Source organism: Bufo gargarizans, chromosome 1 (assembly GCF_014858855.1).
Source record: "Bufo gargarizans isolate SCDJY-AF-19 chromosome 1, ASM1485885v1, whole genome shotgun sequence".
Classification (NCBI taxonomy): Eukaryota; Metazoa; Chordata; class Amphibia; order Anura; family Bufonidae; genus Bufo; species Bufo gargarizans.
Genome location: NC_058080.1, coordinates 1,376,469 through 1,390,706, shown reverse-complemented (window position 1 = coordinate 1,390,706; position 14,238 = coordinate 1,376,469). Strand labels below are relative to the sequence as shown.

At 41.7% G+C, this 14,238-nt stretch overlaps 1 protein-coding gene across 3 annotated transcripts in view; it reads right to left on the bottom strand.

The window, feature by feature from the left end:
- Positions 1 to 14,238, bottom strand: part of GBE1 (1,4-alpha-glucan branching enzyme 1) — a 230,439-nt gene that overhangs the window by 128,054 nt on the left and 88,147 nt on the right. For all 3 annotated transcript variants that reach the window (XM_044294121.1, XM_044294112.1, XM_044294132.1), the window contains exons 7-8: positions 9,344 to 9,434; positions 7,984 to 8,193 (exon numbers count right to left, since the gene is read on the bottom strand). In XM_044294121.1, the coding sequence (XP_044150056.1) occupies positions 7,984 to 8,193; positions 9,344 to 9,434 (301 nt within the window). The remainder of the gene's footprint in view (positions 1 to 7,983; positions 8,194 to 9,343; positions 9,435 to 14,238) is intronic.

Genomic DNA, 14,238 nt, shown 5'->3' with positions numbered 1-14,238 from the left:
ACAGTTCATGCGATCATTCATTCCCATACAGTTTCATCGTCTGTGGACAACACATTCTCTATTTATAAAGTGATGTGGTGTCAACAAACACCAATTTTAGATGAAGCAAGAGACGTTCGAACACCTGACAGACAAGAGTATGGCGGCTAATTCATGAAAATTTGCCCAGGTCCACTTCCCATGTCAAAGCCACTAAGTGGGTTTTCCTATCCTATAAAGTGACCGTATACGCCTGGGGTTATGCCATCACTTTAAGAACAGTCAGGGCCTGACCTGGAGGATCTTTGCACTGATCCTGCAAATGAAAGCTGAATCAACGCTGATGCCCCTTAATAGTTTTTCCCCTGCACATCTTCCCTACCACCTACTGTGCAGGGGAACCGCAGTAATAGTCAAGAGAATGGGGCAGATACAAATCACTGAACAGGCAGTGGTCGGAACATCGACTAATCATAAAGTGATGGCATATCCAAGCAATACGCCATCACTAACCCTGTAAAGAAAAGTAAACCTATAACCTAAATATAAAAAGTTAAACTAATAAGACAAGCCCTTCCTTCCGTTAGAAAGAGTTGCTGCTCACCTTCTTCAGGGTCCTCTACAGTAGACAATGTACCAGAAAAATAAAACACAGTCACATTCACCTGGAGACCAATGAAGCAGCTTATTCAGGGCCAGATAACGAGCAGGACAAACATGTAGTTGGGCGTAGCTATAGAGGGTGCAGAGGTAGAAGTCGCTACCGGGCGAAGGAACCTGAGGAGGTCCAAAGACTTGTGTCGCATAGGAAGACACAGGTATAATAGAAAGTGCATGCCGGGAGGGCTCTGCCATAGATTTTGCAGCGGGGCCCAAAATATTAAAGTTATATTTCTGGTTGGAGGGAAGGGGTTAGGTCAAGAATTTGGCATGGGGGGTGCCATTTGAATTTTTGGCTCAGGTAGCAGGAAGGCTATGTGCTCCCCTGCCCCTGGCCACAAAGCACTGAGGGTAGAGGGGCCCAAGCTGAACTCTTGCACCAGGGCCAATGAGTCTTTAGCTACGCCCCTGCATGTCGTATAGGATCTGATGTGGGGATTGAACATTTCCATCATACACATATAGCGGGTCTGGCTTACTCACGTGGTATACTGCTCCTTCAGAGGGTAAATAAAGGACTGCTCAGCGCAGGAGACATACAAAATCGCACCGTTTTACAATGTATTGAAGTTCAGAGCGTACTGGAGCCTCATGCAATCACCTTATGGATGAGTAGCGCAATAAAACGATGGCCTAAATGAAGTTCACGTTGCCTTATACATATTTTATAGCTATACTGTGCTGTGTTTTGTTGGATGGTGCTCCTCTCGCCGATACCGTTTCTGAATGATAATAATGGATTTATCATTTCGAGAACCTTGTGATATAAATCCTCGTCTTAATGTTCAGCATCCAAATTAGAGAGTGGAAGTGGTATGTGAAACACGGGAGAAAAGACACACATTCGTGGATTATTTATCATCTCACAGTCATTTAACAATGAAAGCCTTAAAAGATTTAGATGGTTTAAATATCTCCAGACGGAACCGAAGCGCCATAAGAGATGATCTCCTTCCCCTTAACGTACTTAACAAGTAATCTCATTACCTGTGCTCTGCTTGACTCAGATGCAATTACTAAAAAACACATTACTGTGTTCAGCTGAACAAAAGGAAACAAACTGTTGACAACTCAGATTCTACAATGAGCTCATTACTTCTGACACATATGGGGAAATGGAATTAAAAGATTGTGCTCATTCATGCCCAATTTAAAAGGATGTTGTCAAATACGTATTTGAACTTTCAGGAAAACGAACGCTGCAGGTGCTTGCTTTATGCTCGAAGAAAACCTGTCACCACCAATGTGCAGCTCCTCTCAACCCAAAGTTTTCAACATGCGTTACCAGGTTAATAGTCATGTTTTATTATTACACTGCACCTTCTGCAATTAAAGGGTTAGTCCAGCTTTTTATTTATTTTCTGCACTTATATAGCACTGACATATTCCACAGCGCTTTACAGACATTAGCATCACGCTGTCCGCAATGGGGCTCACAATCTAAGTTCCCTATCAGTATGTCTTTGGAGTGCGGGAGGAAACCGGAGTACCCGGAAACATGAGAACATACAAACTCCATGTATATGTTGTCCTTGGTTGGATTTGAATCTAGGACCCCAGCGCTGCAAGGCACCAGTGCTAACCACTGAGCCACAGTGCTGCCCACCTGTCCCTTTCAGCGTGATGTATCTTTTGGAAAACAAAAATCCGTTCCGGCTCCGTTACCTTCACTGGTCTTCTAAGCCACGGCCTGTACTCTTCCCAACAGAATGGGTCACGTGTGGAGCTGCTGTCAATGAGTGGCCTCAGTGGTGACGTGTTCCAAAACAGCACGTCACTGCTAGGTCATGATACTTGGCAACACGTCACCGCTGAAGGGAGCTAGGTAAGTATTTTTTTACAAAACGCTGCAGGGGACAGGCAAAAACGCCCGCCCAAAAGCATGACAATCGCTTTAATGGGGATAAGCACCACACAGTGTAATAAAAAATAACTGCTATCCACATGGTAAATCCCCTGGCACTACACCAGACACTGTGTAGTTCCCTGCAACAATGATGTGCCATATGTGCACTTGTCAACCACTGGCCTCAGCAGTGATGCCTTCATGCATAGCATAAGACTGCTGAGGCCAGTAGTTGGCTGCAGTGGTCATGTGCGCACATACAGCACTCTATCACTGCACAGTAAGACATTTTTGGCAGCTCTTAGCAAATCAATTAAAGGGAGTTTGTCATCAAGAAATTCACTGTTAAACCAAGCACAAAGGGGGTTATTTATCATGTATACGCCCAAATTTTGGTGCACAAGATGTTTTTATGTCGTCCTTACCATTTGGAAAGGAGTGGGGACATGGGCCCTGAAAAATTCTCTAACATTTACGCCTGGTTCCAGACAAAAATGACAACTGAAATCTCTTCCAACTAGGAGCTAAAGTAGATTTAACTCTAGGCGCATGGCCTGCCAGAGCATGCATCTAATGCAAGACGAGGCCTGCGCCTTAGGATAAATTAGGCGCATGATCTGGCAGTGCAGGGGCTATCAACTTTGGCAAATGACCCCCCACTGTCTTGTAGGACTAGCTCGGCTGAACGTAATTATTTATTTTACTTGGCAATCCATTGCTTCATTCTTGAGAAAAAGTACTTTTAATCTCTATGCAAATGCATCTTGCCTGACCTTGTCATCTAGAAGGAGAGGGCAGGGCTGGCAGAGGCAGCAGTAGGACCAAAGGTGCACTTAACTGCACTGAGGGCAGCCTCAAGCCACTCTGTGCACCTTTGGTCCTACTGCTGCCTCTGCCAGCCCTGCCCTCTCCTTCTAGATGACAAGGTCAGGCAAGATCATTATGCAGGAACCTGTCCCTATCAATCAAAAAGAACTTGGCCCTATTAATCAAGAAGTAGAGGTATCATTACATTTAGCGGAGGTTCAGGTCTGGTTTAATCATGAATCTCCTGGTGACAAATTCCCTTTAATTACTGTCAGGTCAAACACATTCCTGAGAGTGAGAGCTCATAGATATGCATGGGGCCCCCTGACAGGCGAGTTAGACAGCACCATAACCAGGGCCGAATCTTGCCTCAGGTGGCAGCAGTTGAAGGCAGGGTATGGGAACCTATAGCATTTACGTTCATAGGCCTCAGGCCACTAGGCCTGAAGCCTTAATGGCACAGACAGTCATGAAAATGAAATTATTACAACTCTACTATCCCGGGTCTTAGGCAATACAATCTGCGTCCTGGCGCAAACGAACATGACATCATTGCGCCGCCTGAGACCTGGTGTAGGAGGTTATTATGCCGTCATTGCGACCACCTGTGCTGGAACATAGGCAACTCGGGCTGTAGGCTGGAAGAGGTCTGTGGCCTGCATGACAGATGGTGGCAAGAAGCGGGAGTCAGGTGAGTACTTTCTTTTTCAGCATTATTGGGGGCTTTGTGGGGAGGGGGGCTTGTAAATACTGGGGACACTATGCATGCTGCAGTATTCTCTCCATCCAAAATTTCGGATCAGTTGCCGGAATGCCAGATCCGGCATTAATTTACATTGAAATGCATTAGTGCCAGATTCGAAATTAAAAATACCGGACTGTCGGATCCATCCTTCCGGTCTGCGCACGCGTCCTTCCGAAACTGCTTGCCGGATCACTCTGCCGCAAGTGTGAAAGTAGCCTTATTTAGGCTATTTTCACATCTGTGTTTTTAATTCAGGATTTGAGATCCGGCAGAGGACTGACTTAAAATGATTTTTATGTCTGATCAGGTTTGTTCAGTTTTGATTTAATACAAAATAGAGCCATCAGGATGGAACAGATAATTTTAGTTCAGGTTTTGAGATCCTCCGACAGATCTCAAAACTTGAATTAAAAACGCAGATGTGAAAGTAGCCTTAGTTAAGCCATTCTGAGAATATTTTCTCATGACACATTGTACTTCATGTTAGTGTAAAATTTAGAGTTGATAATGTTTTACCTTTATTTATAAAAAAAACAAAATTTACAGAAACAAAAAAAAATAATGTGTTATCTTCTACATTTGAATTTCTCTACTTTTAAGACAGATAATGAGACCTCAAAAATAGTTAACATTTCCCATATGTCTAAATTATGCTGCCATTTTTTAAATGTCATTTAATTTTTTTTACAATTAGAAGTCTAAGTATTAGGCTACTTTCACACTAGTGTTTTTGCTGGATCTGGCAGGATTCACGCTTCCATTACTGATAACACAACCATCTGCATCCGTTATGAACGGATCCGGTTGTATTATCTTTAACATAACCAAGACAGATCAGTCATGAACTCCAGTCAATGAGGGACAGATCCGTTTTCTATTGTGTCAGATTGTGTTAGAGAAAACGGATCCGTCCCCATTTACTTGCATTGTGGGCTCATGACGGATCCGTCTTGCTCTGCATCCCAGGATGGAAAGCAAACTGCAGCATACACAGTGTAATACACTTACAGCCTTCCTGGGTCTGGATCTCACAGGCTCTCCCGAAAGGCAGCCACGTTGCTTAAGGAAGGCATTGGGTTGCCTTCCCTGCCATCGGGTCCCTGTCACAGCAGTGCGAAGACCCGATGGACACCCTGCACACTTCTGAAGCCCACACATTCCGCGGTTGTGCAGGGGTTAATGTGCCGGCATCGGTGATTTCATCAATGCCGGCGCACACAGCAGGGGTCGGCTATCAGTGATTGCCGGACCCATGCCACGGATCTGGCGGGCGCAGCTCCTGCACCCGTCCGATCAGGGTGCCGTACATATACGCCTCTGGCGTTAAGAGGTTAAAGTGAATAATGGGCTGGAGTGAGCATTCTGACACCATATGTATTTTGCAGAAAGTAATGAACAGAGGCCAGTGTAAATTGAAAAAAGTTTTCCACAGATATGGCAGTAGTTTTCCACAGATTTAGTCTTCAATATGCTGTACAGTTTGTGGATGTCTAATACATCCTTAAATTGTTAGGCCGGTTCTACTAGGTACCAAATTACCATAAATGTGGACGAAAACTGCTGTTTGGCTGCGGTACGGAGCATATTTTGATAAACTGGTTTACAGGTGACATGTTTTTGAAGAGTGTCTAGGTACCATTACGGCTACTTTCTGACAAATATAAGTTTTTTTTCTTATATTTTTCTCTCAACTTGGCTTTATGAAGTCTTATTTTTTGGAGGATGAGTTACCATTATAATTGGTACTATTTTGGGGTATACATGACTTTTTAGTTGCTTTTTATTTGGGAACCAAAAATGGCTGTCCTGACATAGTTTTTATTATTTTTTTCTATGGCATTCACCTGACAGATTAGATCATGTGATATTTTTATAGAGCAGGTAATTACGGACGCGGCAATACCAAATACCATGCCTGAAAAAAAAAAAAAAAGAGAACGTTTTTGTGTCTCTATTTTCTAAGAGCCAATTTTTATGGTCTTGTGTGAGGGCTTGTTATTTGCGGGATGATGTGACGCTTCCATTGGTACCATTTTAGGACACAAATGACTTTTTTATGATTATGGCTTGATATTAAGATTGGGGGGGGCGCGGAGTGATCAAAATGGCTCCTCTGGAATTATTTTTGTATGGCGTTCACCTGATGTGGTAGATCATGTGATATATTTATAGAGCTGTTCAGTACACACACGGCAATTAGGTATGTCTATTTTTAGGTGTTTTTTTTCTATTTTTTACAATAGTAAATGGTTTGATGAGGGGAAGGGACTTTTTATTTTATTTATCCGATTGCTTATTCAATGCAGTAGTATTGGATTGTAATGTATTGATACTGTCAGTTTCACACTGACAGTTGCCTATGGGCCTCATAGACAATTCCTAGGCTCATGATGGGCCCAGGGGCTTATGTAAGGCTTCCAGGTGCCAACAGCTTGAGAGAGGGAGCCCCCTCCCTCTGTAAACCACTTAGATGTGCCATCTAAGTGATAAATCCTCAGGCATCTGAGTTTCGAGCTATGCCAGAGGATACAGCAGGGGCCTGGCTGTCAGTAACAGCCAAGCCCCTGTCCCTGATCAAGCAAGCACAGCATCTGTCAGGAACTCATTCCTGCTACGCTATAAATGTATGGCGAGGGTCGGGAAGGGATTAAACTTGGCATTCCATATTTTAGATCTTTTTATTTTACTCATGTTAATGAAGCAGGAGATGTTTCTAGTGGTATAAGACATACATTTAATTTAGGTATGAGTCAGAGTTTTCCAAGCTTTGAAGACTCTGTGGGATGGAGTTTGTAGACAGGTTCAGTGATTTATTTGACCAATCATGTTCACCGTTTTTAAGCAGGGTATGTTAAACGGGGTCTGACAGCAGTTTTGACCATGCTAAACTGTTGACAGCACTAGGTAGGGGCTTAGGGAGAGGAGTATAATGTGAAAGTTTTATTATTAGGAATAGTGTGAATATGAACTTAAAGGCTATGTACACTTTTTTTTTTATTATTGCATTTTACTAATTTTTGGCTAAAAATCATCTTTTCAATTTGTCTTTTTAAAAAAAATAAAAAAATGAAAAAGGGGTTAACGGTTTGTCTAGCTGTTTGAATCGTACTTTTTTCCTTTCACTTTGTGCTGGTCATCCAATAACCCTGATCTCTGAATTACTAAGATGTCAACACTTATTTGAGCCACACTCTTATTAGTAAGACAAGGATTGAGCTTTAATGAGTGTTGATAATGTGAAAGAACCGAGATAAGAAACCCCTCAGATTAGCTGGCTGACAGAGCAGAGATTCAGATCCCTCTGTTAGAGCATCTCAGGCCTGTACAGAAAAAAAGGCTCTATATTTAAAAAAATATTTATCTAAAAATGAGCACAAAGCAATCCTAAAAAAATTGCCCCCAATGGTGTACTAAGCCTTTAAATTCTGCCAGAATCTGCTCTTTTAGTGCAATGGAGGTAGAGATTCACTGTAAAGTGCTCTCTGTATTAAGCTGCTTTACAATCCCTCCCGTTTTCGGTGACAGACATATCATTTAACCAGCAGACCTCTACAGCTGACACTTAGAGTAAAGGGAAGGGCCTGTGAAGGGAAGCAATTAAAAGTGAGCACTGCCTTCACACTGAATGCCGTCAACAAATTAGCAGGGTCAGAACTGCTGACAGATTCCCTTTAAGGCATATCAAAGGACTGTCAGTTGTCATCACATAGCAGGAGGCTGCAAAATGATGTATCCAAAGATGGCTAGACAGTGGCAGGGGAGAGGTGCTCCCTAATGAATATTCATAACAAGTCATTTTGATTAAGAAACACAAGACACAATTCAGAAAAAGTTAATCATCACAGAAAATCAGAATGGAGGCAAAGAGTAAATGGTGTAAAGAAAAAGTGGTAGTTAATAAGAGCAATGTCACCACGCATTTCAGTACTTAGAACAGATAACTTACTTTGAGTAGTCAAACAGTCTGCTGTCCCAGAGATCATGGTTTCCTCTAGGTCCATCATGGAAAAAGCATGCATCTGTGCCATCAAATTGGTTAAGACCGTCTTCACTGTTTTTTGATGCATGACTATGTACAACATCAAGTAAAACCTGGATTCCCATAGAATGGGCGACGTCAACAAGTTCCTTTAATTCATCTGGGGTTCCACATCGACTATTGCAAAAAAAATAAAAAAAATATAATATAAATAATTATTAAATATAACAAACTACAAAGATTTTGCATGTTACTTGAGGAACAATCATTGTAAGCAAGCTTTTTACTACAATAGTGGATCTGTACAATAATTAATAAATGTATTTTAGATTGTTTAGTGTAGAAACCGATGCTCTAATAAAATACGCAGAAGAAGAAGATATTTTTTCTTTTTTGGGCGGGTATATTTTTTCTCCCACTGGTGCAATTGAATGTGATAGTTGGAAGGAATCCAATTTGGGAGCCCCTCTATAGGAAGAGCAGAAAGTCCCTACAAAGAATAGGGCAGATTTACTAATCCTCTCTGACACCAAGATGCGCCAAATTAATCAATCATTCGACTTACACTATATAATTAACATGTTGCAATTTGCTAGATATGTTCAAGACTTTTGTCTAACTGTACACCACTTATTGCTTGGCTAACTTTGCACCAAGACATTTTCATAGTTAAACAATGCCCCCTTCCTGCTAAGCCACACCCCTAATCGAAGTCACACCCATTTGTACTAGCCACACCCCTAATTAAAATCACACCCATTTGTCCCAGCCACACCCCTAATTAAAATCACACCCATTTGTCTCAGCCACACCCTAATCGAAGTCACACCCATTGATCTCAGCCATACCCCTAATCGAAGTCGCACTTCGATGGGAATGGGAATCATGTTATGCTTCATTCCTTCTGCTGTATTAATTTACGAGAAACAAATACTTGCAGGACACTCCAGCCTGGACAAAAATCACTGAAAAAATATAAAAAAAAAAAAAAAAAAACATTCTGCATGATGTAATAAATAAATATGCAGATGTGCTCTGCTTTCTGGCAGCTTGCAACAGTCTATTCCATTACGTGGTAGTCTACATGTGCTGTCCCCTCTCTGCTTGAGTGGTTAGTGATCTCTTCTCCTGAAATAGACTGAGTTGGATGCTGTCAGATACAATACCCAGATATGGGCCCACGCCAATCTAATACTGATGACCTATCCTGAGTAAAAGCCATCAATACTGTCACACTACACAACCTGTTTAATATCTAATCATGGGGCATCCTCATTAAGGAATTTTATGGAGAATTCACAGTCGACGAAATAACTTTTTAAAATACCTTGATGCGGCAAAGAAACTGGTGATCTGGTATCCAAAACTTGCGTAGTATGCATGTTCCATCACAGCCATCAACTGAATGCAATTGTAACCTGTTGAATAAAATAAATGATAATACTATAGTAAACCACAATAAAAGAAGAAAATAATTATATAAAACGGATGGAAAATTTCACCGTTTTTGAGTTAAGGTCCCCAAACATATTGGAGAACTGTTGGTGGGACTGGCCGATAATCCAATGTCTATGGGGAGCTTTTGACTCTTTATATGCTGCACAAGAGACGTCTGGCAGGGTCTTTTGTCTATCTGCCTATTCAAAGTAAGGGAGTCTAGAGAGAGAGCAGCCAGACAATAAAGATATTGAAGGTGTATGGATACCTTTATAGCAGGAGTAATTATATTCACCGCAATTTCCAGAACAAGGAATTTAGAGTGGATCTAACATATTAATAGTGTGTGTATGCATATGTATCCACTAATTGACAAAAAACACACCAATAAAGAGTTGTAATCAAATGAAACTTTGTGTAATAATGTAATGACGATTACAATATTTGAGACAAAGCAGGCTGAACTGGATGGACGGATGTCTTTTTCCAGTCTTACAAACTGCATTACTATGTAAAGTATAAGTTTATTCGGGAAACTGTACAATTGAAAGGCTCTAGGACCCTGTTGGGTACCTCTAGTCTGGATACAAGATGAAATATGGTTGGACACGGAGCCATACAGGTATATTGTGGCACATTTGCTGACAGATGTTGCAGCTGGGCCTGTAGATCCTGCACACTTGTAGGTTTCCAAAGCTTGCATCCCATAAATGCTCAATTGGTGAAAAATCTAGTGACTGGGCAGGCCAAGGAAGTTGTTGCAATGTTGCAGAGAAATCCTTGCTGCGTGCGGGGGAGGATTATACTGCTGAAAAATGCTATGAAAGATAACATGTGGCCACAGGATGTCCTGCACATATCGCTGAGCTGTTAGTGTCATTTGTAATTTAGTACTAGGGGTGACCGACTGTCATATGTGATGACTCCTTAAATCGACACCCCAGCAGATGGGGCAGTGCGTTGCTCCACAGCAGTGGCAGGATTGGAGAGCTACAGGCTCGGGTACCCTGTTGGGCACCTCTAGACTTGATACAAGATTAGATTCAGTTGGACATGGATTCCTACAGGTCCGTATGGTATGCTGTGGCACATTTGCCCACAGATGTTGCAACTGTGCCTGTAGATTCTGCACACTTGTTAGCTTTCAAAGTCCCAGCTTGTCCCATAAATTCTCAATTGGTGATAAATCTAGTGACCAAGCAGGCCAAGGAAGTGTTGCAGTCGGGCAGAGACCTTCCAGGGAAACCCTTGCTGTGTGTGGGCGAGTACTATCCTGCCTAAAAATACCAGTTGGAAGAACTGTCATGAGAGAAAACACATGCATGCATGTGTCTTTACAGAGGAAGAGGTTCTAAGTCAGCTGTCTAAAATTAATACAAATAAGTCACCCAAAGCTATTAAAAGAGCTTAGCGGTGAACTAGCAAAACCATTAACAGATTTATTTAACCAATCACTGGTAACAGGAGTCGTCCCAAAAGATTGGAAATTAGCAAATGTTGTGACCATTCACAAGAAAGGTAGTAGGGAGGAATCGGGCAACTATAGGCCAGTAAGCCTGACATCAATAGTGGGGAAATAATGGAAACCATACTTAAGGAGAGGATTGTGGAACATCTAAAATCCAATGGATTGAAAGATGAAAAACAGCATGGTTTTACTTCAGGGAGATCATGTCAATCTAATGTTATTAATTTTTTTGATTGGGTGACTAAAATAATAGATGGCAGAGGTGCAATAGACATCGCTTATCTAGACTTTAGTAAGGCTTTTGATACTGTCCCAAATAGAAGGCTTATCAATAAAGTGCAGTCTTTGTGCTTGGACTCCCATATTGTTGAATGGATTAGGCAGTGGCTGAGGGACAGGCAACATAGGGTTGTAGTCAATGGAGTATATTCAGACCATGGTCTTGTTACCAGTGGGGTACCTCAGGGAGCTGTTCTGGGACCCATATTGTTTAATATCTTTATCAGCGAAATAGCAGAAGGCCTCAATGGTAAGGTGTGTCTTTTTGCTGATGACACAAAGATTTGTAACAGGGTTGATGTTCCTGGAGGGATACACCAAATGGAAAAAGATTTAGGAAAACTAGAGGAATGGTCAAAAATCTAGATAAGTGCAAGATAATGTATCTGGGGCGTAAAAACCTAAGAGCAGAATATAAAATCAGTGATATAGTCCGAACCTCAGTATCTGAGGAAAGGGATTTAGGGGTCATTATTTCAGAAGACTTAAAAGGTAGGCAGACAATGTCATAGAGCAGCAGGAAATGCTAGCAGAATGCTTGGGTGTATAGGGAGAGGCATTACCAGTAGAAAGAGACAGGTGCTCATGCCGCTCTACAGAGCACTAGTGAGACCTTATTTGGAGTATTGTGCTCAGTACTGGAGACCATATCTCCAGAAGGATAATGATACTTTGGAGAGAGTTCAGAGAAGAGCTACTAAACTGGTACATGGATTGCAGGATAAAACTTACCAGGAAAGATTAAAGGACCTTAACATGTATAGCTTGGAAGAAAGACGAGACAGAGGGAATAGGATAGAAACTTTTAAATACATAAAGGGAATCAAGCAGGTAAAAGAGGAGAGAATATTTAAAAGAAAAACTGCTACAAGAGGACATAGTTTTAAATTAGAGGGGCAAAGGTTTAAAAGTAATATCAGGAGTACTAGTTTACTGAGAGAGTAGTGGATGCATGGAATAGCCTTCCTGCAGAAGTGGTAGCTGCAAATACAGTGAAGGAGTTTAAGCATGCATGGGATAGGCATAAGGCCATCCTTCATATAAGATAGGGACAGGGGCTATTCATAGTATTCAGTATATTGGGCAGGCTAGATGGGCCAAATGGTTCTCATCTGCCGACATATTCTATGTAATGTATACATGTGGCCTCAGGATGTCCTGAACATATCACTGAGCTGTTAGTGTCCTTCGTATCACTAGAAGGGGTGACCGACTTATCGTATGTGATGGCTCCCCAAATCATCATACCAGCATTTGGAGCCGTGTGTCACTTCACAGCAAAGACAGGATTAAAGCGCTACATTTGTCGCTTAAGACGATAAGGTTCCAGTCTGTAGTCCATATTTCTCATTCACGATTCTACTGCACATGAAGGCAATGGTGCCTGGCTGTCAATGGCAGGAAACATAATGGGAGTCATGACATCAAATTTCTTTCTGCTAAATGTCTGAAAATTGTCAGGGCAGAGACAGGGGTGTGTAATGAAGGTGCAACCTGTGTCTGGATGGTGGACAACTAAACTGTGGGAGCTGCTCGTGCTTCTCAGTGGATCAAAGAATCTTTGTGGTCTGAATATTTGAACTTGTGGTCTGTAAGGGCCATCCAGAGCCTAACAGCGAGGTCAGAACAGACTAGATCTTGGGCAATTTGTTGAAATGACCATCCTGTTTATTTCAGTCCCCTTCTCAAAGTCTGTCAACAGGGTAAAATGTATTTGAGTGCGTCGTGGAGGCATGTCTAGAAGTCAACAATCTGTCACCAAGAGGTACTTCACCCAAAAGAAGCCTCCGCAAGCTCAAGATCAAGTGTCTAATTACACCACACCTGTAATCATTTACATATCTGCCTAAGACATAACTGCATGCCGAGTTTAGCACCAATCTGGCATTTCTATCTGGGTGTGTTAATTGTTTTTCCTCAATGAGTGTAGATGTACACCCCAAATCATATGAATGAGAGATGAATGCATTTCTACAACACATCTGCAGCAAGTGAACTCACTGGTGAACTGGAATTAGTGATGTGTGAGGAGTACTATGACATAGTGTGAATAACTGAGACATGGCTGGATGATAGCTATGACAGGGCGGTTAACATACAGGGTTACAGTCTGTTTAGAAAGGATCACAAAAACCAGTGAGGGGGAGGGGTCTGCCTTTATGTAAAGTCCTGTCTAAAGCTCACAGTCCGAGAAGATATACCTTATTTTTCACCCTATAGAATGCACTTTTCCCCTCCAAAAGTCTTAAGGGGCGAATGCTGTGACCGTCGGGTGTATCAGCTTAGAGGGAGGAGGGGCTGGGGGCCGGCATCTGGTTCTGTAATGGCAGCGGGGCCCAATGCAGACACTATTCTAGTACACCGGGCCCCGCTCACTGTAGTATAATCATATCTAACTTGTGGGTATTCTTAAAGTATTCAAATCATCTTAAATCCAGCGCTGTACTACTTACTACTAACTTCTTGGCAGTCGGAAGGCTGGACGGGCGCTCACAGCATAGCTCACTCAAAAGAGTGTTTCTTCAGGGAGGAACAAAAAAATACCAAACTTCAAAAAAGCTACATTTAGCCAACTAAGAGAGGCGTAAGGCCTAAATAACTGGGACAAAGTCCTTAAAAACAAAAATACAGCCACAAAATGGGATATTTTTAAAAGCATCCTAAAATCTAAGTGTGGGAATAAAAGGTTAAGGAACAAGAAAAAAAACTATGTGGATAAATATAACTGTAAAGAAATCAATAAATGATGAAAAGAAAGCATTTAAATCACTAAAAAAGGAGGGTAGTGAGGAAGCACTGAAAAACTATAAGGCAAAAAATAGAATATGTAAAAAAACAAATAAAAGCAGCCAAACTAGAGACCGAGAGATTAATTGCCAAAGAGCAAAAGCAACCCTAAAATGTTCTACAGATATATAAATGGTAAAAAGTATAAATCTGAAGGTGTCGGCCCTCTACAGAGTGATGAGGAGGGAGTTGCAGAGAGAGATGAGGAGAAAGCAAAGCTATTAAATATTTTTTTCTCCACTGTATTTACT